The sequence below is a fragment of the Penicillium brevicompactum genome, assembly GCF_028827555.1.
Source record: "Penicillium brevicompactum strain IBT 35665 chromosome Unknown utg000001l_segment0_segment0, whole genome shotgun sequence".
Lineage (NCBI taxonomy): Eukaryota > Fungi > Ascomycota > Eurotiomycetes > Eurotiales > Aspergillaceae > Penicillium > Penicillium brevicompactum.
The window spans coordinates 4,976,077-4,999,951 of NW_026623203.1; the positions used below are offsets into that span (position 1 = coordinate 4,976,077).

The 23,875-nt window shown below is 48.7% G+C and overlaps 9 protein-coding genes across 9 annotated transcripts; 4 read left to right on the top strand and 5 right to left on the bottom strand.

The window, feature by feature from the left end:
* Window positions 1-2,306: 2,306 nt before the first annotated feature.
* N7506_001669 (putative GPI anchored protein) lies at window positions 2,307-2,873 on the top strand (the record flags this gene model as incomplete). The annotated part of the gene is made up of 3 exons (XM_056950965.1): window positions 2,307-2,453; window positions 2,504-2,586; window positions 2,639-2,873. The coding sequence occupies 3 exons, from the start codon at window positions 2,307-2,309 to the stop codon at window positions 2,871-2,873; spliced, it is 465 nt and encodes a 154-aa protein (XP_056816880.1).
* A 1,334-nt stretch (window positions 2,874-4,207) lies between these two features.
* Window positions 4,208-4,900, top strand: N7506_001670 (uncharacterized protein; the record flags this gene model as incomplete). The annotated part of the gene is made up of 1 exon (XM_056950966.1): window positions 4,208-4,900. One exon carries the CDS (start codon window positions 4,208-4,210, stop codon window positions 4,898-4,900), a length of 693 nt encoding a protein of 230 aa, XP_056816881.1.
* Window positions 4,901-6,017: 1,117 nt separating this feature from the next.
* N7506_001671 (uncharacterized protein) lies at window positions 6,018-6,753 on the top strand (the record flags this gene model as incomplete). Its single annotated transcript, XM_056950967.1, has 3 exons — window positions 6,018-6,122; window positions 6,181-6,413; window positions 6,462-6,753. Coding segments are annotated over 3 exons (630 nt in total), but the record flags the coding sequence as incomplete, so codon positions are not given.
* Window positions 6,754-7,146: 393 nt separating this feature from the next.
* On the bottom strand, window positions 7,147-9,135 carry N7506_001672 (uncharacterized protein; the record flags this gene model as incomplete). Its single annotated transcript, XM_056950968.1, has 8 exons — window positions 7,147-7,626; window positions 7,682-8,011; window positions 8,075-8,472; window positions 8,536-8,618; window positions 8,670-8,759; window positions 8,807-8,830; window positions 8,893-8,963; window positions 9,016-9,135. 8 exons carry the CDS (start codon window positions 9,133-9,135, stop codon window positions 7,147-7,149), a joined length of 1,596 nt encoding a protein of 531 aa, XP_056816883.1.
* Window positions 9,136-9,602: 467 nt separating this feature from the next.
* Window positions 9,603-10,930, top strand: N7506_001673 (uncharacterized protein; the record flags this gene model as incomplete). The annotated part of the gene is made up of 3 exons (XM_056950969.1): window positions 9,603-9,794; window positions 9,977-10,407; window positions 10,477-10,930. 3 exons carry the CDS (start codon window positions 9,603-9,605, stop codon window positions 10,928-10,930), a joined length of 1,077 nt encoding a protein of 358 aa, XP_056816884.1.
* A 469-nt stretch (window positions 10,931-11,399) lies between these two features.
* Window positions 11,400-12,626, bottom strand: N7506_001674 (uncharacterized protein; the record flags this gene model as incomplete). The annotated part of the gene is made up of 3 exons (XM_056950970.1): window positions 11,400-12,104; window positions 12,168-12,239; window positions 12,324-12,626. The coding sequence occupies 3 exons, from the start codon at window positions 12,624-12,626 to the stop codon at window positions 11,400-11,402; spliced, it is 1,080 nt and encodes a 359-aa protein (XP_056816885.1).
* A 44-nt stretch (window positions 12,627-12,670) lies between these two features.
* On the bottom strand, window positions 12,671-13,356 carry N7506_001675 (uncharacterized protein; the record flags this gene model as incomplete). Its single annotated transcript, XM_056950971.1, has 2 exons — window positions 12,671-12,785; window positions 12,842-13,356. The coding sequence occupies 2 exons, from the start codon at window positions 13,354-13,356 to the stop codon at window positions 12,671-12,673; spliced, it is 630 nt and encodes a 209-aa protein (XP_056816886.1).
* A 2,329-nt stretch (window positions 13,357-15,685) lies between these two features.
* N7506_001676 (uncharacterized protein) lies at window positions 15,686-16,333 on the bottom strand (the record flags this gene model as incomplete). The annotated part of the gene is made up of 1 exon (XM_056950972.1): window positions 15,686-16,333. The coding sequence occupies one exon, from the start codon at window positions 16,331-16,333 to the stop codon at window positions 15,686-15,688; it is 648 nt and encodes a 215-aa protein (XP_056816887.1).
* Window positions 16,334-16,344: 11 nt separating this feature from the next.
* N7506_001677 (KilA-N domain-containing protein) lies at window positions 16,345-18,432 on the bottom strand (the record flags this gene model as incomplete). The annotated part of the gene is made up of 4 exons (XM_056950973.1): window positions 16,345-16,936; window positions 16,992-17,124; window positions 17,177-18,113; window positions 18,418-18,432. 4 exons carry the CDS (start codon window positions 18,430-18,432, stop codon window positions 16,345-16,347), a joined length of 1,677 nt encoding a protein of 558 aa, XP_056816888.1.
* Window positions 18,433-23,875: the final 5,443 nt, after the last annotated feature.

Below are 23,875 nucleotides of genomic sequence, written 5' to 3' on the forward strand. Positions count from 1 at the left end.
TGTCTGTCTCAGCACTCGTCGCTGCTGGCCGGGCTTCGGTCTGGCTGGTAGTGGACGGGCGCTGCTGAAAGGTCCCACGCCTCCAACCATCCTAATGGGATCAGTAACATCGGATTGGAATTGTTGTGTATTTGGTTTGCCGAGGACTCGGTCGGCTTCGGGATTCGACTTCGGTACTTCGACGTTGACTTCCGCTCGCGACCTGATCCCTCCTACGTTCCAATTCCTCCATACTCCATCGTCGCGTCGGCGGCACTCCAGTCCAGCGAGGACATACGACAGTATGCTCCGAGTGCTTCTAGAGTTCATACCCCTTGCCCATTCCATAGACCATACCATGATGAATACTTGAACAACATGAATTTCCTCTTGCAACTCATTGTCCTCGTAAAAATCAGATTCTGCACGCACGTGCTCACTTGCCCAAGCTTTACGTATATTCCCCGAGATCCCAGCTTTACGGTTCTTAAGATCACCCGTTCATAAACTTTGGAAACGAAGGTTTGGTGTCGCCAATCAGACTATGAACAGGAGCGTGTAAAGGAGGTCCACTCATCTTGAAAAGTTCCATGGACTTCTCGCCTGTTCCAAGGACAGGGACCAAGAGGACTACGATGTGGCCAAACTTTGCGGTTGTATTCAATGTTTAGCAATCCTCTAGGTCATCGTTCAAAGCTTGTCAATGTAGAAAATCTAATGCAGTTGTAGAGATGTCGGAACTTTCATAGGCGACCATTTGCTACGGCGAGGTCAAGCAGTCGCTGGGTGGAAATAACTTCCGACGCTATCTTCAAAGCTTCAACCTTGAGAGTTATTTTCAACAGATCCTTGGAAGAACACGACCTTCCTAGGGTCGGAGAGATTGCAAAGTGCACAAATTGCATGGCGAAGACAACGTAGAAGGGAAGAGCCTTCCAAGGTTGACATCACAAATTCACCTGAGCGGAACGATAATATGCATCTTTTCATATTCTGCACCTTGCTATTTACCCAGTGTATCGAAATTAACTGGGAAGGTAGGCTTTGTTTCGGCCTGGAGATGGATATAACATTCATGTTTTGTATGGAATCCTGGTACAACTTCTTATGGAGACAAAGAAGTCGTGAGCAGACGTCGAAATCTCTAGCAAAAACCTTGGAACACGACTACGAAAGGTGTAAATTCTCAGCGCAGGCATCCCGAGATCAATGTCTTTCACCGCACCCGATCCTGGAGGTTTGATAAGTAGTTTGGAGCACCAGCTTCAGGGCTGCAGGTGGGCAAGTTTGTGGATAAGCTTGTCAGCAACCTAGTCTAATCCAGAAAATACCAATGAACACCGAGAACCGACCCCAACACAAATTTATGGTTCTTTACGGGGTGAAAAGTACGGAGTACGGAGTGCAATGCGTGATGTCGATGACGAAACTTGATTGTAGAACCGCCCGCTTTCATTGGCTATTTCCTTTGTTTATTGTTCTCGCACCAGTCCTCATTGTGATAAATTTAGATCAGCGTTAAATGCAGCTTGATCAGGGGCCCAGGGGTAAGACCGTGACCTTGCTTTTAACCATCTGACTGTAATCTGAAGAGCTCACATCCTCCAGTGGAGCCACGAAGAGTGGAGATTGTGGAAATGAGGCGTTGGAGCGGCCGCGAGAAGAAGAGATTTTTGAAGTTGGAGTGATCGGTGGTAATGGCAATAGTAAATGCCAATGTGTTAAGAATAGTATGATCGTCACTATATACATCTTTAGTTTGAATCCACCTCACATCACATCGGAAGACAGGCGATCAGTGAACATCAAAGAACCTAGACTTGCAAATGGCCGGGGTCTAGAAAATTTTAGCCCAACCCTCGCAGCCACAGGGGCCTAATCAGGAAGCGATCCCCGGGCCGCGCACTATGAAACAGTTCTACAGGACGTGGGCCGAAGAGGCGAGGAGGAGGCTAGGGGAGGTGACATCAACGTTCATACTATTCAGGCTGGCCAGCCAGGTACCGAATCACTCTGCGTCATGGCGCAGTAAGCCCAGTGAGATTGTCTTTGGTTTTAGGCGTATTGCCACGGCCAGCACCGGGTGACAATTTCCCGTTGAATGGACTTGATTCGACTGCAGGTTCCATGGTTGTGCGTTTTAGTGCACGGGTACCTGAATCTAATTAGATTAAAGATTAATTTACATTCACCTCGTTGCATTTATAACGGTCTCGATCCCCGTTCTTTCCTTATCCAACCCAGTCATTCTTTACTCCAAACACTCCGGCCTTGTTCCGATTACACTCTTTTAGTAACCTCCACCTCGAATCATCTCAACCATCAAAATGCGTTTCTCCATCGCCGCTCTTGTTGCCGCTGCCGCCGGCGCTGTTGCCTCCGGCGTCACCACTGAGGTCGTCACTGCCTACACCACCTACTGCCCCGAGGCCACTTCTATCGTCCACGGCAGCCAGACCTACAGCATCTCCACCGTATGTTCGCCAAAGTGTATACGACGAGCCACATACTGACCTCAAAATAGCCCGGCCACATTACCATGACCAACGGCCCCTACACTGTCACCCGTCCCATCCAGACCTCCACCGTGACTCAGTGCCAGAGCTGGTGAGCACATCTCCATCTTACATAACCAAGATCCCACTTCTGACATCTCCAGCTCCACCGCCGTTCCCCAGGTTAGCGCCAGCAGCGTTCCCCTCATCCCAGTTGCTCCTACCGCCGCTGCCTCCACCCCTCTGATCCCCAACGCCGACGCCACCGGCTCCGCTGGTGCCTCCGCCGGAACTCCCTCGCCTTCTCTGCCCGTCTTCAACGCCGGTGCTGCTAACGCCGCAGCCGGCGCTGGCGCTGGTCTCGTCGCCGTCTTCGGTGCCGTCGCCCTCCTCCTGTAAAGCGGTTGACTTTCGTCACGGTGTTACGGAGAGATAGCATCGTGGCTTGCGTTTTGATTCCGCGGTGCTATCGGGTGTTAATTGTTTCTTGGGTTGTACATGTATAGCTTACGCCACATGGTACACAGCGAGTCCCATTGGGTTGTTTTGGTATTAACCTTTTGCGAGGATTGTTTTTATTCACGAGATACCTTTCTTGGACATTATATTTTATATAGCATATCAGACTTCGATCAAGCATGGTCTCCTGCTTTCTGCCTTTGCAGTGCTTGCTTTGACTGTCAATGAAATTTATGCCCTACTCAGATATCCAAGCAAGAATTAGTCGCCAGAAAAAAATGTAGATTCCATCTGTATAGAAAGCAAGCTTCAGAGTTTCGGAGGCATGCTGTTGCGCTATCGAAGGTGGGTATTTGGTCAACAGGTTCAAAGATACAACCAGGGGAGATATGAACCAATATTGTTGAAAAGCTTCCAGGGGACTAGGAAGATTGGGGAAGACTTTGAGTTATTTGATCATTGACCACTGCGTTTAGTGCTCCAAGGCTGTGATGATAATGATACTGTGATTGAATTTGACTCTGCGCGATCTCAAGTGGGCTATCAAATGATAAAGGTCAAGACAAAGACATGTTCCCTTTGTTTTGCCAAAGGTCAATGGAAACAGGTATCATAAGCTGCAAGGATAGTGGCATGTGCTTTTATTGGCCAGACCCCAAGATCTTGGCTACTTACTCTGTGCATGGCAAGTGACGAGGCAATGAGCTTGTCAGAAGAAAAAAAGCTTAGTTTCGATCGAGGTACGTAGGAAAAGTGGGACTTAGAGGTGGGATAGCATTGGGGCTCTTATATCTTTGGAAAGACAGTCTACCTGTCGCATAGTATCAACACCATCTGGGATTCGTGACGGCTCTCGCTCAAGTGTGTTGCAAAACAGCTTATGCCCATGATTTCTTGTTTGCCTTTCTTAGCTATAAGTCTAGATCTTCAGACCTTAGATGGACTTTCACTCTATCTCTATCACTTCATTTCTTTCTTCCTGCACTCACAACCTTCCCCTCATCCAACGCTCTCTTTTACATCACATCATACACAGAGTATCATGAACAGCCCCTCAGAATCTCCCGATCCATTATCAGTAAGTTTTCACCTTGAAGCTTGATCAGTAGACTTGGTATACCGAGCCTCTTGCCATAATTTGATGACTTTCACAATCTCACCAAAAGGCAACGCAAGCAGACTACATGTTAATAGCGCACTAATTCAAAAATTTACTATAGAGTCTTGGTGCATCGGGTCCTACCACAGCGCGACCAACAAGGACCGGAATGACAATGCCTCGTCAGAGCTTCAAGACCCCATCCCCAGCACCAGCTCTCAAGCGGTCCCATGAAGCTTCCCACCAATCAACCGTTGAGGCCCATCCTCCCAAGCGTGCTACCCTTGAAGCACCAACAAAGCCCAAGTTTTTCATGACGGATACTCCTCCCACCAACCTCAGCCGCTTCCCTGAAGCTGAAAGTCAAGTGCGCCAACAGCGCATAACCGAGAACAACCGTGACACAAACTCACTCAAGCCAATCGAGGCGATGAGCAATGAGGAACTGGAGGAGTCCATCAAAATGAGACTACCCAGAAAGGCACGCACGAGTGCCGAAACGGACATTGGCACCACTGGTCCGGCTACCGGGATCACACCGCGTGACCTGGCTCAGAACGCGGAATTCTTGAAGTTGCTCCTCCAGCAATGCCAGCTTCTCACATACAGCCTTGGCGCTGGCACTGACATGAGTCTTGAGCTTGCAGAGATGACTGCTCGTCTGGAAGAGATCCGGCAAGACATTAATGCCGTCACCGAGGAAATGGAGGATTTCCTAGAACGATACGGTCTTGTCACACTTGACAATTTTGATGTGCAGGATGCACCCAAGCAATCAGTGTCTCTTGATGATCTGGAATCTTTTGTTGAAGGCGGTTTCAACAATCCTATGCAGATTGAAGATGATGAGACTTGTACCACAAATTGAGTCACAGTGTCTTTTCCGCATCTGCTGAGTGCAAGCATAGTAGCTTGATTGTGGCAGATGCAAGTTTCTTTCTGATCGGACTTCGTCTTCTTCCTTTCCATGCTTGGTATGGAGACATCTGTCAGGATACTCTACTTTTCTTTTGTTCCTTTGTCGTCGGAGGACCTCGGGGGTCGGGGCTGGGATTTGATAGAGGGGATTTTTGACGGACGAAGTTGTGACTGACCACTTGGCGGTCCGAGCTCCAGAATATCCAGAAAGTCGCTTCCCCATTTTATCTTTGGCTTCTCAGGAATCAACGGTCAAAATCTTCTCTTCCATCGTAATTTCATAAAACCTTGCCTAGAAACAGAAGTGAACCGGGGGCGATGTCCAGGAGTTTCACGGTCCACGAATTCTCGGGATCGAGTAATGGTCACTTTTTTCCGATCTCACCAGGCGCGACGCAGGGTCTTACAGTGGGGGCCCAAGCTCTTGTAATCTTGGATCAAGTATAGTATCGGTCTTGCTTCTGCTATTCCTCACTACGAGGAAGAAACCCACTACGTACGGAGTAGTACTTCACATCTTCCTCGAGGCGAGCGTAGGCCGTGTAAGCTTGCACCCGCTCCAGTGCTTTATTCGCCAACACAACTTTGAGTCTTCCTGCGAAAACACGCGTGCGCGATGTTGAGCCATCCTCTCATGGCTATTTTCTAAGGAGTAAGGTGTTATTTACAGACCATTGGAGAAGATACGAACGCTTTTCGCTGTTGGAATCTAGTGAGTTCAAGGTGCCATTTCCTGGGGATTGACGTCAAAGCATTTGATCTACAAAGCTTTGATGCTACGTATCCCGCATGTTAGTCGTTGCTATTTTTACAAATACGAAGTTTCGGTAGGTGAACGAATAGTATCTTCATTTTCTTGCTAGGCAACAGGGTTAGATTCGTCCATGCTGTACGGAGTACTTGGCACAGTTCTAGGGGGCCGTTTCAGCCGTTGCTTAAAACTTCCAGACCCTGAGGTTGTACTTCATAGTATCTACTCACGAAAGTAACAAATGCTCATTCCTCCTGAAAAGATTGGAAATATGTGTCAAAGCAAATGTTCCCCATGCAAACACCCACTCGCCAGAGCCCGGAGGGTCCAGGCCTTACTTTCGGTGCTTTCTTGGCCATGTGCGTTTGCGGCTGTCTTCACAACCCATGGAAGGGCTGAAAGCTGGATCCAGCTCGTTTTTGTAAGTGTCTAAGTACCAGTTTACCACCAAAGTGCCGGTCTTATCTGATAAACTCAAGATCACGCTCTCTCCATTCGCCTCTGCGTTTATGCTTTGCAGGTATCGCAAGACCCAAAGCAAATCATACGCGCCTCTCGAAATCGCCTTGGATGCCTTGATGACTGCCATGTTCCTGGGGATCTATCTTGCGGGGATTATCATTCTTGCGAACTTGCATGTCAACCGTTATAGCTACACGATCGCCCGTGGGATCCCGCAGATCTACTCCAATCTATCTTGCTTTTTGATTTTGTGAGTCTGCTCTGATTGAAACAACACAAAATTGACTGACTCCCATAGCCTGGCATACCTACGCTCCTTTGCTCAAGGATTCTATCACCGATATTTCAAACAGATGATCAAGGCCCGTCGGGGTGTTACCTACGTTATCTGCCCATCCTGCGACCGTTCCGCAGAGGATCTCAACAGCAACCACTCGGAGATGAAGGGTGGAAAACAGGATGATTCTACTTCGGCATCTGCCTTTGGAGCCTTGTATTCTGATCACGATGTCGAGTCTCAACCACTTCTCGTTGATAACACTACGATCGCGGAGGGTGAGCAAATAACAGGTGTTGTCAACAAGGATTGAGCTGCCTACTGGTAGTAGTGGAGATTACAAGGACCTGAGGATCAGCCTGTGGTTCATTTGAAACAGGATGTGGTTCAACACCCTGATCTGACCACTCCACGCTGAGAGGATGCCAGAAAGTGGCATAGCTCGAATGGTCCGCAAGTGGGAATGAGAGATGGAGAAGTGGAGCAGTCGTTCGTTAGTCTGAGACTCGACATAGAGCTTAAATTTAGCAGTGTAAGTTGAGATTTATAAACACTCCGAGGCAGGTTTTCAGAATGTTCTGATCTCGACTTTCGTTCTGTGTATAGGCGGGGCATGAATACTCCCGAAAGCATTGGATTCCGCCCTTTTTTTTTAACCGTCGCGAGCGAGGGTGTATATGTGAACATCCACTCAAACTGCACCTCCTCACATCGAAACCTCCATTACTGGACCCGTGTAAATATTCCGCGCCCGCACGAAATAGTACAGAATAGCCAATATGATCACACCGACAGTGCCAACCACACTGTAATTCATATCCTCAACAGAGGGGTTCATCGAAGAAGGCCAGAAGCTGAAGAACACAACAATGGTCATGTAAATGCAGGCATATCCATTGACCAACATCCCCAAGATTCCAGGAACACGGAATGGACCCCAGACAAGTTTGGCTCCCGGCACATTGATGATCATTTCGTCATTGTCGTCAGATGTACTGATATCACCACGACAACGGCGGTAAAGGAGAAGGAGAGCAACTGTGAGATACGACGCGTAGAGACCAGAGACTGCCATCGAAGTAACATCATTGAGAGCGACAGAAGAGCCGATGTTGATAAGCCCAAGCAGCCACGCGACCGTCATCGTCAGGTAGACGGAATAAGTTGGCAGATGTCTCCCGGAAACCTAGAAAGGAGGTCAGATGTGCTCTTGGTACTGCGGAAGAAATTCTAGTACTTACGTGACTCCACCAGCGCCATCCTGGAATCCCACGATCGCGGGCAAAAGACCAGAATTGGCGGGATGTTGCCGCCAGCATGCCGATCACCGAGCAAACCGAAATGATAAGGTTGACTGAGACCATGGCCAGCGTTCCAGGCACGGAATTTGTTGCCTGGTAGAAGATCTCGATGTAGGGATAACCAGTGTTACTGTTCAGTGCAACTTCGAGATCTCCCATGCAAAAGAGAACTGCGATGAGCATGCCAAATCCGAGCGTGCCATTGATCACAATACTGAGCATTATCGCGCGTGGGATTGCGCGTGATGCATTTGCAACTTCTTCGGCCATCTAGCGAGACAGGTCAGTAATCTTCTTCGATGTTTAGATAGCTCAAGCCTCACGGATACTCACATGAACTGCTGCATCACCTCCAGCAAAAGCAAAGACACAACCAGTCATTCCGACAAACCAGGAAAGTCCATCTGTGGCAAATCCACCGCCATTGGTGAACTCAATGAAGACTTGTTCCTTGGTTCTGTGATCCGCCATGTATGTCATGGGAATCAAGATTCCAAAGAAGCCTAGGATATGAACGCATAGGATAAGGTTCTCAAGCCTGGGTAGGAACTTCCCCCCGACTAAGTTGACTGCTAGCGCGACTATGAGACTGGCCCATAGAATGAGTGTACCTTGATAGGCCTCTGCATTGTAGTTCTTGTGCGCGAGGATTGCAGCTCCTTGGATCTCAGTTCCGCAGAGGAAGGCCGTTGAAGCAAATGCAGCCTGCCAACCAATAACTGCAAGCCAGCCTTCGAGAAACAGTTAGCAGAGCGCTCGAAGAAAGACCTCTCACTGTGTCATCGCTCACTTACCGGTGATATAACTCCAGAATTTCATTCTCTTCTGCGGAGCAAGCATGGCGCACCAATGATATTGGCCTCCCGATGTCGGTGCCCTGGGAAAATCTGTCAAAGCGAGCAATGCAGAATTTTGTTTAAAGACTTACATCGATGCCAACTCCGACAGGACGAGGAAAGAGCACGTTGTCCCCGTCCAGGCAAAAATGTAGGCGTACACAGCGCCTGCAGATCCTCCACTTCTAGGAGTTAGCTTGGTAAGGTATCGATGGTGAGAGTCACAAACTTGGTCAATGCAATGATGAATGTACTACATTTCGTCATGTCAGTCATTGAGATATTAACACCGATGGCATCTGACAGCAAACTCACTCTAGTAAACCTTCCCAAGTCGCGATGATGGTACAACTAAACCCCAAAATGGAGAGAATGCCAAAGTTTCGCTGCAATACAAGTTAGCAATTGGCTTTGCAAGGTCAGATAGACGGATTTCACCTTCAGCACAGGAGCTTTCCCCAATCGCTGTAAATGAAAATCATCGCGATCGTGACTCGAGACTTCCCGAGCCTCATGTCCGCCAAGGATCTGCGTGTTCTTCAGTTCATAAGACGCCATGATTATCACGCCTCACCCTGAAGCCAAGAGAAACCGAAAGCCGCACAGAAGCTGAAAAGAAAAAAGAAAAAAGAAAGAGATCGGAAACGGGCGAGCATGGGCACGGGAATGGGCCGTCCATATGCATGTAATTAATGGCCAAATCGACGGCGGATGGAACTAATGCAGATGAACTGCGCCATCTGAACGCTTGTGTGGGGTCCCACAAAGGGTATTGTGGCTCTGATGGGCTCGTGGATGAAGCTAGTCTGAAAGGATCTCCATCCCTGTAGAGCTAAGGTCCTATTGTAGCCCGAGTGGAATATCATCCTTGTTATGGCTGGAGGGGCCGCCCCCAAACTTCTGAAACTCACCACCCCTGCAAAGGATTCTCGTGCATGCACGCGATGAATTTCGCAAATAGGGGTTCGGTCGCAGTATGGTTTCCTCGTGGTATTTTGTTCGATGTTGATTGTTGAATTCCATCCATGGGAACTCGATTCACGGGCGACAGCAAAGACCCGGAAGTCAATGTCACGACTTGGTGTCTGCTAGTCGTGGTCATTTTGGCGGTTTTTGCTCGGTTGGGGACAAAATATCATATTTTCCATCGATTCACGTCCGATGATGTCCTCGTGATATTCTCCTCGGTATGTTTAAATGGCTTGTCTGTATGGATGGTGGCTAAGCAAAGCAGGCCTTTTGCATTGCTCAGGCTGTTGTGTTGTCTCTGGCGGTCGCTTCTGGCTATGGAAAACACAAAAAGATGTCTCCGACTCTGACTTCGAACAAGTATTGAAGGTTTGTTGATGCTTCGCGTCTCGGGTTAGTTTGCCTACCGTGGCTGATCGATCGGTCACAGAATCTGTGGGCAGCGTCTTTGTTGTACATCACCAGTCTTTCTCTTTCGAAACTTTCCATGGTTCTCTTTACTCTGCGCCTCAGCCCAGCAGTCAAAGATCACCGTCTTGGTCGGATTGTGGCGACGGTGGTAATAATTTGGGCTGTCGTCACCATACTGGGAACTGCTTTTGAATGCAATGTGCCGCAAACTTGGGACTTTTGGAATGGAAGATGTATCAACATGGTATCATCGTCCCATGGTCTCTCCAAAGTGTTGATTGAGTTTGCTAATCCCGATGTTCACCAGGAAGTATGGCATTACTTTGTTTGTCTTTCCAACATGGTCACGGAAGCTTTGATCCTGGGCCAGGCTTTCCTCTTGATTTATCGCATCCACGCCTCTTTCAAAAAGCGTCTTGTTTTTGCCGGAATTTTTCTCCCAAGAGTTTTGTGAGTGAGCGAGACAGATTTTGCATCGCATCTTGTCAGATTCACATTCTAACGTCTCGTCTTTACTAGGGTCATCGGCGGTATTATAGGTCAACTCTCTTTAATCCGACAAGCAGTATCATCCAACGACCCAAGTTATGACATCTGTGATATATCAGTCATCGAGGAAGTGGTGCAATGTCTGAGCATTGTCACGGCCTGTTGGGGTCAACTGAAGCCTTTTCTGACATGGCTGAAATTGGAGGGACGATTGCAGGTCAACGACATGGGGACCAGTGATATCTATCACCTGAAAGATTCCAAGTCTCATTCCAAGTCCCGAGACAAGAGCAGTGGTCCCCAAGATGATTACGGGCTTTCTTCGCGAGGAGAACCTCTCGTGGTTTCCGTTACTCGTGACTGGGAGGTGGACAGTCAGTCAAGCCAGACACATATTATCAAAGAAAACCAGCACCCTTGGATGGGAGAAGGGTCGGAACCTACTATACAAGGAGGTCAAAGCAGCTTTGAAAGAAGCAAATGAACCGAAGTCCAGTCCAAGGTTAATTTGACAGTATCAACTCTACGGCTTTATGTCAAATGCTTCGAACATATGCCAAAATATCTGGGAATGGGAAAAGACCTCAGGGCCACTAGCCGCAGTCACTTCAAAATTAACTTGCAGCGAGCTACCAGAAGATATTGGAAATCTCACAACACCTTCCTAGCTTCTGCATACCAAAAATCTGTTGGATCCCGGGTCAGACTCTGGTTCCCTGTCTCATATACCGCCGACTTTTCTCAAATTCATCATGCTGGACACTTTGACGCATATTCTGAAGCCGAACCCGTATCATTTAAACGAAAGTGAACGAGCAGTGAATCTACTCGGTGATAACTCTATCTGAACCCAAACATAAATTCAATTCGAAGCCGTCTAAGTAAAAACACGGTGTAACAGAATCAATCAAACAGCCTGATACCTAGCAAAAAGAAAGAAAAGTCCGCCAAGCTCATCGCGACCAACGATCAGCCGGGTTTGGCGGTACTTTGGCAACACCTGGGCCTGGTGGCATTGGCCCCAATGGCGCTATCCATGACCTTAACGCTGGCCAAGTACCTGCGAATAGTGCTGTGGGTTGGGCAGGAACGTGTCCAGCTGTCAAGTCCAGCCCATTTCTGTTGTTTGACAAGGTCATTGGCAAACCATTAATTGGTTGCGTGGCTTGATAGAGCATCTTCCGCAGCCACGGGCCGTCCAATCTCGATTGAATTCCATCAGCAGGGAATTGACCACGTTTAACCACCGTTACACTGTATGTCCATGGGGTGAGTCTTGTGCCATTCGGGTCAGTCGAGGCTGGATCAAGTAAACAAGCTTGAACCAAGATACAGTCATAAGTACGTTGGGATCCATCGGCTAGGGACACGGTCGTGCAGCCAGTTGTCATTGGATGGAAGACCTGCTGCATGGTGTAGCCTCCCCTCATCAACTCAACATCAGACTCCCAGAGTGACATGATAGCTGCACCAGTATCATACATAAAGTCCAGCGAGACCCACCAAGGAACTGTTGCAAGCCCAGTCGCGGGAATTGGCAAATGACCCGCAGCGTCAAGAGTTGAAGTTCTGGCGCTTATGTAACGGGCTGCTTTCCCTGGCGTCGGATGAACGACGGCGGTGCCTCTTCCGTTGGTGAGTCGAACCCCAGCAGAATACTAAACGCTATTGTCAGTATCAAAGATCTCAAATGCTTGGAGCTTAGCACAAGGGACGCGTACACGATAAGTATCCCAACCATCTCCTTGGACGGTAATAGCTGCGTTCAACTGAGTGGGCCCTGGACTGCCCATCTAAGAACGAAGAAGGAAAAACGTTAGTCAATTCTACTTGCACAAAAAGGTCATGGCATGATTCAATCCCAGAGTTCCACTTACACCTTCAACCCAGAAGCTCTCCCAACCCTCGTGCTTTTGGTTGAGCGCTTCAAATTCCGCCCAATGAAGGGGCCTTGGCTGACAGAGCTGCTCCCCGCGGGACCAGTAAGTGACCAGTCCATTGTTCCAATCAAGCTGGTGAGACCTGTAGGCTCGCAATAGAGCTTTGACGTTGACTAGCTGCTTGTACTCGTCCTCTCTAGCCCCGAGATCTTTCTCTATGACTTTGAGGGAAGAGATTCGCTTAAGAACATCTAGGCTGTAGTTGCCTCTCTCTGATGATTTCATTTCACTGATTGACATGAGATTAGTTTTTAATACAATAAAGATGGGTAAAAGAAAGAAGCTTACTCCTGAATATCCTTTGCAGCCTGGTATTCTCTCAATCGATGTTCAAAATAAAAAGGCAGGATTTGCTCCGCAATTCTCTCGTGACATCTTTCGATCTGAGCATCAATATCACTATTTGGTCCATGTCAGTTCAATCTCTGGAATATTAACATCCATTCAATACTGACAGCTTATCCAAGTCAGGCTCATCCCAGGTCCAGCCCTCGGGGAGCTTGCTGGTATCATTGAGAGGCAGCGGTCCATTGTATGTCCACGTCGCACGTTCAGGTTTGATGGGAGGAGGAAATTCTCTTTCATGCTCCGCTCGAAGTTCGGCAAGCTCATCCACGTAGGAATGGTCAAGGTCCGCTTCGAACGCTTCCATGTCAACGACCACATCTTGCTCATCTACCCCCTCTATCGGTGATTCGACTTCCAGTTTCCCCTTTTTGTGAGGAATGGCGAATTCCACGGGCATTGCCCTCTTCCGCTGATATCTTCCTAGTGGTTCGGGCTCTTCGGGTTCTCCAAGGGACTGGGTGGCCGTGGAAGCTTGGGTGGCTTTGGGGGTCTTGGAAGCCTTGGACGTCTTGGAGACCTTGGAAGCCTTGGTTGTCTTAGTAGCTTTAGAACCTTTCGCTGTTTTGCTGGTCTTCGTGGCTTTGGAGCTTTTAGACGCCGCTTTTGCCTTTTTGGGAGCCATGTTGGCGGACACTCGGAGAAGATTGACTGGAGAACCTTTTGTCCGTTGGTGGATGCTAAAGAAGTCCGCGGGAAATAGAGAAAAGCAGGAATTTGATGGTCTATCTCAAGAGGGGAACTGACTATTTATCATAGAATCTTAGCAGGTGGGTCGCTCACTGTTGTTTCTTTCATCGAAACTCCGTTCAACTGGCCAAAGAAGACATCCGGCTGATTTGGGCTTGTTCATGGCTGTTGGGGATAGTAACAAAGAACATCGAAAAGCCGGGGTGTATTCTGCCCCGTGGTCCCATCGCTCTAACTTCTTTCAATCTCGAGTTCCATCCCATCTCTTTCATCGAGCGTTGATTTAGATTCATGTTTCTTTGAATATTTTCGAGCTTAAGCCTTACTGGACATCGAAGAGATCCGGACTCGAGCTTGAGCTTGATAACAAAGAACCTGCGAACTGCAAAGCCTTAAAATTAGCTCAAATCAATATTTATGAGGGATTATTGGTGTTTTCCTTTGAGATTTGCTGCTACTGAGCTTTCATACAGCTTGTACTCCCAGAGATCCTCCTCACCAAAACCTTGAAACCCGACGGGATCACCTGGGCAATGTTCTGTTTATTACCTCAATATAGAACATGAGTTCTTGAGTCCACTAGATTCGATTCATCGGATAGGTGCGCCGTGAATACCAGTGGGTGTGTTTCCGGTGCTCCAAATTCGACAAAGAAGACTCCAAACTCACCACTCGGGGGATCTCATCAAAGAAATCCAGACTTCTACTATAGACTCAGGATCAAAGAAGCTAGCTTCTAGTTCAATGGTTGTGTGTAGATACCCTTGGCTCATCATAGTGCCATGACAGATTTAGCCGAACTCCAAGGCTAGATTCCTCAATTTTCTTTATGGGTTTTAACCACCGATCTTGGTGATCTTTGATCCCCAGAAAGCATATCCGACTTCTGAGAGCACTGCCAGTCTTATTGATTATCATTGACGACCAGGAAGAGGCTACTCTACGCTTCTCAGATCCAATCCACATGTGCCGTGGCATTGTTTACAGTACCATAGAACTGCAAGAATGGCCGACGCGCTTCATCCGCCAAAGAAAATGACCCAGAAGATCATTTAGTCCTTTGCTGTACAGTTTGCCATGGCCAGGTGGGTAGATCCATAAAACCTACGTCTGGGAGCCGCAATGAGCCCACGGGTGCGGTTGACCACAAAGACTGCCCGAGAAGATCAAAGAGAAACCCGAGGTGATGATCCATTCGCCAACCAGTTCCACTAGATTGCGGAGTACAAAAGGAATGAAAGCAGTTTCTGTGCTACCATGGACACTAGAAGAGAAGAAAGGCCCGAGCAATTCAGATGCTAAACTTGGGCGCAGACAAAGAAATGCTTGGCCGGCGAGTTCAATCAGTCAAAGCCGAGGATCGTGCGAACTTCTCTGCGGGCTGTCAGTTCTGCGTTGGAAAAGCTGCTCCATCTGACCGGGTTGAAGTCTGTGGATGAGAAGCAGCGTGTGGAATGAGGTTCTTTCAACGTTTCGATCTTTCATCAAAGCAGAGAGGGTTGAGAAGCACTGGCTCCAGCCCTTTCCCAGAGCTCGTAGTGGCTTTCATTGACCGATAACGGGTGATCTTTCGTCTGGAGGATGCTTTTACATAGCAATTGGCTTTGGATATCGCCCAAATTCATACCCACAGAATCAGAGTTGACTCTCACGGTCAGTGATAAAAGCAACAGCACCAGGCACGACAGCCACCAAGACACTACAAAGGATGAAATTATCAAGGGACATTACCAGTTCTAACAACTACAAACTACAAAAGACAGAACCCAAAATGTAAGTTGTCAAGGCCAGATCATAATCATTCATTACCATAATCATCTCTCTAGAGCAAAGGCAAAAAAACGAAAATAGAGTGAAGATGCAGCCAATTGCCAAAAAGAAATCCTTTTTCAAAAAAGAAAAAACACGCAAATAAATTCAAACTCATAAACCCATCGAGACAGCAGTCACAAAGAAAAGTCGTTCATAAGAGATTCGTCACATCATAGTCATCAGAGCACAAATCACCACAACATGGCAAGCGCAATGCTCACTCCTTATTTCAAAGCAAAGACAAGGGAGACACACACAAAAAGAAAAGAGACAAATGAGCTTCGTTTCGTTTCGACAACCGAGACTTGATAAGTTCGGCGCCCATGCTTTGCATAAGCAGTCTATCATGAAAAACTCCGAGATGGGAACCAAAGAAAATAGAAAAAGAAAAGGAAAATAGAAGAACCAGAACAGATATACCGAAGGTGGGGTTTCGATGCACCTTTAGGCTTTCAACGGTGTCGCGCCATCATGCTGCTAGGCTTCATGGGTTGCAGGATTGGGGGACCGCCGACCGGGCCGCCCAGCGTGGCATCTGTGATTGTCTTTCTGCGCTTCGAGGTATCGTATTCGGCTGCGCTTTCGGGGCGAATGACTTCCTCGTCTTCGCGCATGCGCTTGCTGCCCGCGCTGAGAGAGTTGTTCGCCGCGTACACGGATGTCGAGCTGGATGCCATGTATGGATCCGTCGTGCCGTTGGCGGGTGTGCCGCGGGTGTCGCTGACAGCGTTGTAAAGGGTCGATGCAGCAGCCGGGCGAGGGGGAGTGTTGTAACCCGATGCCCAGTGGGGAGGAGGCCCAGCGGTGCGGGGAGTCATGCGACCGGAGCCATTCTGCTGAGAAGGAGAGCTTGTCATCTCGGGGGTGAGCTGAGCATGCTCAGTCAGGTTTGAGACTGAGGGGTTGGTGGTGTAGGTGTAAGAATTACGATTGGAGTTGTAACCCTGGTCTTGGATGTACTCCTGGTCGTGTTCCTCATTCTGGTAGCGGTCTTGGGGGCGCTCTGTGGATTCGGACTCTGTGGCGCCTGGGCGCGGATTGGGTGGCGCCATTTCGCTTTTCATGTAGCCTGCTGGCAGTGGCTGGCCGTAGCTGGACATGCCGGACTGGGTCAGGGGGTGTGAGGGGCGTATTGGGGGTGAGATTGCGGGGCGGCGGAATAGTAGGGCTTGCTGCTGTCATAGCCTTGGGCTTGGTAGGAGGGCAGGCCCTGCATGTTGCTGCCAGGTGGAGTCGTCGCGGGAGTCGTGGGCATTGATCGCTGGTTGCTCAATGAGGTGTCAATGGACAGAGGCTGGGTTGGGGGCACTTGACCACTCCAGTCGTATGAACTGCCTTGGTTGGGCACACCCATTATGCTGGATGCGCTGGCAGGTGGGGTTGGGAATGTATTAGCACGCTCGAGGCCTGGGCGAGAACCCGGTGGACCGCTCATCGGAGCCTGAGACATGTGCGATGACATGGGGGTTTGAAGAGCGGGGTGGTGCAGGCCTGGGGGATGCTGAGGACCTGAGGGTGTGCGTTGCGGCCCCGGTGGAGGGCCTTCCAGGCGTCGATTGGCAGACTCTTGCACGACCATGTTCGTTCGGGTTTGGTTAGCCGGGTGGTAGAGAAGGCCACCAATGTTGTGCACAAAGAGCGGGTAGAGGAGATCAGTGATCTTCTCCTTGTTGGCGAATTCCATGGCGCGCTCGAATGGGATCCTGTTCTGGTCAGCAATTGATTCTCAAATTATCGGCGCAGGGCCACAAAACATACCAGACACCCTTTAGGTGCATCGGACCGATCTTCACAACGTGGCGAAGCTTCTCGCTTTTCAGAATTCCATCTCGTCGTCCACGGGTCATACCAGCCACGTTAAGCAGCTTGGTACCGTTGATCATGTGGTTATCTATTCAATGTATGTTAGGAAAATGTACTCTAGCGTATCATGATCAGCTTACCTTCTCGTCGCGCCACGCAAACTCCCTTTGCTTCCACCTGGTAGCAGAGACTGCCCTCATCTTCCCACAGAGTGGCTGTCACTCGGGGCTTAGCACCGGGAGGTGCCACTTGGCCTGTGGGATCGAAAACATAGCCTTGGAGGGGAGCCCCGGTAGTGTTCCCATACCCACCTGCAGGAGCCACGCCGTGATTGTTCACTTGGTAACGATCAGAATAGTCGTCAACGTTTTGGCCGTGAAGCTTACCAGGCAGAGGAAGCAGCTGTGCGGGCATCTGACCGCCCATGGTGCTAGGTGGGTGTCCTGTCGGAGGGGAAGTTACGCCATTGTATCCATACTGGGGATAACCGGCCGGCGGATAAGACGACGCCGGCTGCATCACTGGCGGTTGTGGGTGGTACGAGTAGTGGGACATAGCGCCTGCGGTAGCGCCCTGGGGAGCGTATGATTGAGCAGAAGACATGTGCGAAGGGTGGACGTCCATGTAGGGGGCTTGGTTCATGCTGCCGAGAGAGGTCGGGCTGGGATAGTATCCGTCGTTCACCGAGGGTGGGATACTGTATTCAGAGGAGTCTAGCGAAAGCCGGCCCTGGGTCCCAGATAGGTCCGCAGGCGGGCTCCTGGGCTCGTTCGGGACGGAGGCACCAGACAGACTTGTGCGATTGGAATTGGTCACAGATGGATCGTGATAGGCGGGTCGGGAGAGGCCCTGGGTGGCTGTCGGTAGGCTGAGCGCGGGGAGTTTGTCGCCGGACAATAACGGTCTTTCCGCCGCGTGATGGTTGTACCAGGGGATGTCAGCAGGACCGCGGGTGTGGACCTGCGAAATCGACGGCAGCTCCAGTTTTTCGGTTGCAAGAGAAACGGGGTTCGAAAATAGAGGAGATATGCGGAACGTCGGACGTGGGAAAGGTGTCCGGCGTGTCAGTGAGCGAAGCTGTTATATGGCGAACCACAGGTTGAGAATGTCACACGACCGGGAAGCCAAAAAAAGAATATTGGCTTATAGAGGTGCAAACGGTGATTGACGAACGACAGCACAAAAAGAATCGAATAGAAAATTTGGCGGGGAAAAATCAATGAGGCGGGAATTAACAGGGTTGCTGTCAATCGGACGCAATGCAAGATGCAGGCAATATACGTGCAATATCGTGATGAAGCGTGGTGAGTCGTAAACCTTTTGCAAAGACGAAGTCTAAGCAGCAGCGCAAGAAGGGACTTTTGAAAAGAAGAATTCAAACAGTCATCAGAATCATTAAGAATCGTTAACCGAACATCGAAGCTTCAACTAGAATGTCATGTAAGTGTCGTGATCGTGTGTTGGGTCATGCAATCATAAAAGGCAAAAAACAAGAGCGCATTGAGTGATAAAATAAGGCCGAAGCCAGATGGAAGGGGTAAGAGAAGACTTCACAGTCTCAGACAGTCGAGGGTTGGGGAGGTTGAGAAGTGTGCGGTTAGACGTAAAAGCGGAGGCTGGGGTGGTGCAGCAAACGGCATCCCTAGGCGCTGCGGGCTGGAGAAGGCGTTTGAACACACAACCAGTCAAACCCCAGCGGCAAAAAAAAACCCAGGTATATTTTTAAAACAGCAACATCAACTAGCAAGAACAAGGGAGATCAAAGGGTAAAAAAATATAAAAGGCGATCGTACTTGCGAAAGGCAAAAAGAAGTCAAAGGATGACGCTGAGCCGCAGCGGGAAAGTCGATCAGTGGAGGGGCTGACTAAGGGAAAGAAGAAAGAGACAAGAATGTGTCTGCAGAAATCCCGGCCTGCCCCGTCTTTTGAGGGAAGAGGAGAGAAGAGAAAAAGGAAGAAGAGAGAGAGAGTCGAATCAATCACAGTGGACCCAGTGGAGATGGTAGAACCGTGCGTTCAGATCATCCTCTAGCATCGATATGATTTATTTTATTTGATATTTCGCTCAGGATTATTAGGGATCTTAGGCTGATCTAGTTAGGTCATTATTATTCGGGTTAATTCTGGATTATAATAATTATTCTGGGTAATAATTATTTATTTTTCATTTCCCTTTAACTACGCCACCAAGCAAGGACTATGATCAGCAGAGGTAAGTAAATTACCCAAACACAACACACATCCTGGTCTGTGTGACAACGCTGGATAGACGAGGCTTTGATCAGATTAAGAGAATTCTGGGTATGTTGTTCCGGGTATTGTTCAGCGAAAGGTACGGAGTACTAGGTACTAGGTACCTGGTATTTTCCAAATCGAACCAAACGGAGTAGAGATACAAGTTCGATCGAATTCAAAGTAAACACTAGGATCACCAGAACCAAACAGTCAGTGGTCTGTTCTCGGGTCCCACTCGGTGAACCATGGATAGGAAGCCCTGGAGCCCGGGGAGAGAGAACCTTGACAGTTTCAAGTTTGACTGCGGTACCTACGTATTTTACTTTACTCCCGCCGTACAAAGTATAAGGTACAAATACAGTGTATTCGGCACTATGAACCACTACAGAACACACTAACACACTAACTACAAAGTACTCCATACTACTCCGTACAGTATACTAAAATGGAAGACGGATTCTGGTCTCGCCCCGATCGACATCGTGCAAGACATCTGTCAGCGGCTGCAGAGAGGGGTAAAAAAAAAAAAAAACATAAAACGTAAAAACGTAAACCCCGGCAATGCGCGGCGGCTGCACCGTCGATTGCGGATTGCACTCTCCCGCTTTGGGAACCAGCGCTTGCTGAGAGGACTAGATTACTTTGGGGTACTCCGTACTCCGTACTATGCAAGGTCCGAAAGAGTCGGACTTCGGCCGAGCCTCTCCGGCCAACTTACTCTTTCAACGCAATGACTGGTCGATCGCGCTCACTCGTTTCAAGTTGGAAGAAGCTACGGCCATAGCCGCTACGGAGTAAGTGGGCTGATAGTCGCAATACCAAGGCCTTGTTCTGTTTTTTATGGTTCGGGACGATCTGGGCGTTAAGACGGGCCGTGAGTAACAGTGGGGAGAGAAAGAGGAAAGAAGCACGTCACACCTAGGGATGCAGAGGGGGCGAAATCAGTGGCTCAGAATGCACCACGAAACACGGGTGGCTTGAAGTCGATCAAGGGTCTGTTCTCTCTCTCTCTCTCTCTTTTTTTTCTTGCTTTTTTTTTTTTCATGTTTTTGGGGAAGGTCTTTTGTACCGTTTTGGCTGTTTTTAGATCCCTGCTGGCTGGGGCCAGTCAGACGCCTGGCGTCTACTCTGTACTCCAGCCAAAAGAGTCTGTTGAAGAGAAAGGGGAAAGAAGGATGTAGAAAAAAGCAATTATGGATTATCAGGAAATTACTTGTAAAAGGAACGAGATTTTGAGTCTGTTCAACCCAATAACTTGGTCCGGATTGAAATGAGATTCACACGTAGCATCACAATCCCGACTGAAAATCCTCGTGACGATGCATCTAGAATTTCGCCCAGGTCAATTTGGAGGTGTAGACTTCAGTCTACACAGATCCAGGACTTTCAATAATTAGAACCGTAGTCGAGATAGCCGTAAAAATATTGCCCACGTCAGTGAATAATAATAGCAAATAGTACTATGAAAATCCATTCTTCTTTGGAATTAAAATTGGCTTATTTTCTCTCTTAGGCAAAGTTCAGCCCAACGGAAAAAATGGAAAAATACCAAGAGGGAGTCGCCAGATCACAGCAAGGGGGACTGTCAAAGATAGCTCACTACACCGCTTCTCTCGGTTCCCCTTGCATTTCGTCCTCTATACATTACGTTCTTCCCAATCTCTTTTTTTTCTACTACGGAGTACTCCATAGACTATTTACTCTATCCGAAGTGGATAATTATTCCTATGTCCTGACATATGTCATGGATATTAACAGCATTGACCACCGTGCATGGGCCTGGGTTTCTTCGGGGAGATCCTGATCGGAATACAATTTCCTAAAATACTCCATACTGTATCCACGTTACTTCTGGGTATTTGAAATCTTTCAAAGTGGATTCTAGCGAGTCGAGCCCGCCACACAGACCCTTGAGAGGTCGGTGAACATGGGGGTCGGAAAGACACGGGGGCGCCCATCTCAACATGCCTTGACGGCTGGAGGAATTGTACTTCGTACTTTCATATTTAAACGCGCATGTCTCGTGGGATGTACGAAGTAAAGAAGCATCTGCGAACGGTTGTATGGCGCAGACAAAGCAGGTACTACTCCGTAAGAGCTGAAAAGGACACTACTGACAGATCCCTGCACCGCAGCTCGCTATCGACGGCCCGATACCCGCTGCACATACACCGTACAGTAGTTTAGGAGGGATCCGCCTGAATCGACAGTCGGAGGATTTGGACTTTCCAGTGGATTCGGTTGTGGCTTTGAGCTATTGTTCTTCGTGTTGCTGGGCTTTTCCTTGTTTTTCTCCATAGTCATATGTAATTGTACATAGGTTGTGGTTGTTGGTCCACATTGCCAAAAAAATCCCTCCCCCTCCTTCAATGTGCAATAATGGCGGGTAAATTGGGGGAGATCAGAATCGAGAGCTCTCCACTTCACCCTAACCTAAGTACGGAGTACGTGACTAGCGACGCCCCACCACACAGTTATCGTGAACTCCGCAATTCGGGTGTGATGCATCATGGCCAACGTTAAGCCAGCAATGCAAGAAGGTCGATCCTTCTTTGGCGTACTCCGTATGATAGGTATATCGAGGAGGAGCTAATAGTCACAATAGTCACAATAGTCATTTCTTCAACAAGGATTATGGTCCCCAACGCGTTTCACCGGACCTTCAGCTCGGGTGGAGAGATTCGGCACACTAGAGGGTCCTGTCCATTTATTCATCCCCCAAGCTACCCTCGTAGCTCTCTTACGCAGACAATCTCGCGTCGATCGACGGGTTCGTCCGTATTGTACCTTGCAGCGAGTTACCCTGCAGCGGACACTGTCCGTGCAGATTTATAAGAACTGACCAAGGCAGACATTTTAATATCATATTCTTGCTTTTTTTTCCCTTGGCCCCCGGGTTTCATCAGGTAATAGTGTGCAAGTATTTTTAATTATGATACTACAGTACGGAGTACTCCGTACTTCCCGTACTCCTCCCCGTCCGATACTTGTGATAATTTCCATTTTGCTTTCTATTTCGTGTTTCACCAGGGGAAGAATGCCATGCGACTCCCATGCTGTACAGTTAAATATGCCCGAAGCCGTCTGGGCAGACGTTTGACGCCAGATAAGGCCGTCAGACCTGGACAATGAGCACAAGGCCTTTGAGGGGATTGTACTACAACTTACAGACTCGGTCGGAACACGAGGAGAATTTGACCGACAGCCGACTGACAGGGATGTTCCCTGCAACTTGATGTGTTGTACATGGCAAATTAAATGCGAATCGACCGAGATAACCCCGTATACCCCGTATACCGTTAGCAGGCTCGTTGAGTAGCCCATCTCACCAAGTAGAGATACATCGACACTTCCATGTGACTATCACCCTCCAGCGCGAATAGCAGCGCAACACGAAGTCAGGATCTGGAACTTGGGGCCGTGCAACTCGATTTAACCTCGCATTGCATTGTCCCGTGGAGCCAAGAGATCGACTGCACGTCCATGCCTAGTACTCCGTACTATTATTGTATATCAGGATTTATTTTATGTATCCTTTTATTACTGTACTATTTTAGCGTAGCAAAAATGAAGAGGGGAAATCCCAACAATTATTTCCTCAGAATGCCCAGATGACCCCGTTCAAGTGGAGAGAAGAGGCCTGAGTAATGGAAGCGCATTAGCCGTCAGCAACAGCCACAAGTTCGAGTCAGTGGGAACAACATAGAAGGGGAGAAAAAAAGAGACCTAACTGAATTCCTCATATCTCCGAAATAACCAGGATGGCTCGGGCCAAATGTGTAACGAGACTAAAAACCAACTTAGCCAAGAAACGAATTGATTGGCCTTGGGGGGCAGCAGCCCGCCGATCGATGATCCGGCGCAACAATGACTGGCTGCGGCGGCCACCACGTACGAAGGGCTAGATCGTGTGGATTCACCGCCAGTTAACCCTTGCGTGCAGACGTGGCGACCGTTAGCACAATCGTATCCCCCCCCTCTTGTTTTATTATGGCGGTTGCTCTTCACCCAGGTGTAATACTGTATAGCGTACGGAGTACTCTGTAATAGTCTCATACAAAACCCGATGTCGCTTCAAAGCCGATCGCGACGTCAGAGCGCAGAGAAGGTTCATATGTACGACATAGTTGACACATTTCTTGTGCGAGCTTGACACTGGGTTATTTGATATCGACCTGGACACGAAGAGTAGTGCGAGGAAAAATACACAATTGATTTAATGAGGAATAAAATAATGGATAAAACCGTCGCACTACTTAGACCCCTTGTATATGAGGAAGTACGGAGTAAATCCAGCACAGTAACAATATTTCCCAAATGTTCACAAACTTCCAATATGGGAAGAAGAGAGCGGAGGGGGCAAAAACAATAAAACCCTCAATATTCTGCAAGAGCACATGTCGCGGTGCCTAAACTTGCCCCCCCTTGGTGTCATCCCCAAAGATGTACTCCGTAGAAAAATGGTGAGACTGACAGGGAGCATCCCAGTAAACCACCGACCTAATCATGATAGACAAAACAACCCTTCTAGAAAGGGAAGACTGGCCTCCGCTCACCGTCTCTTCTGTCTCAGCTCCCCAATCCGTCAGACCCTCAGTACCTCC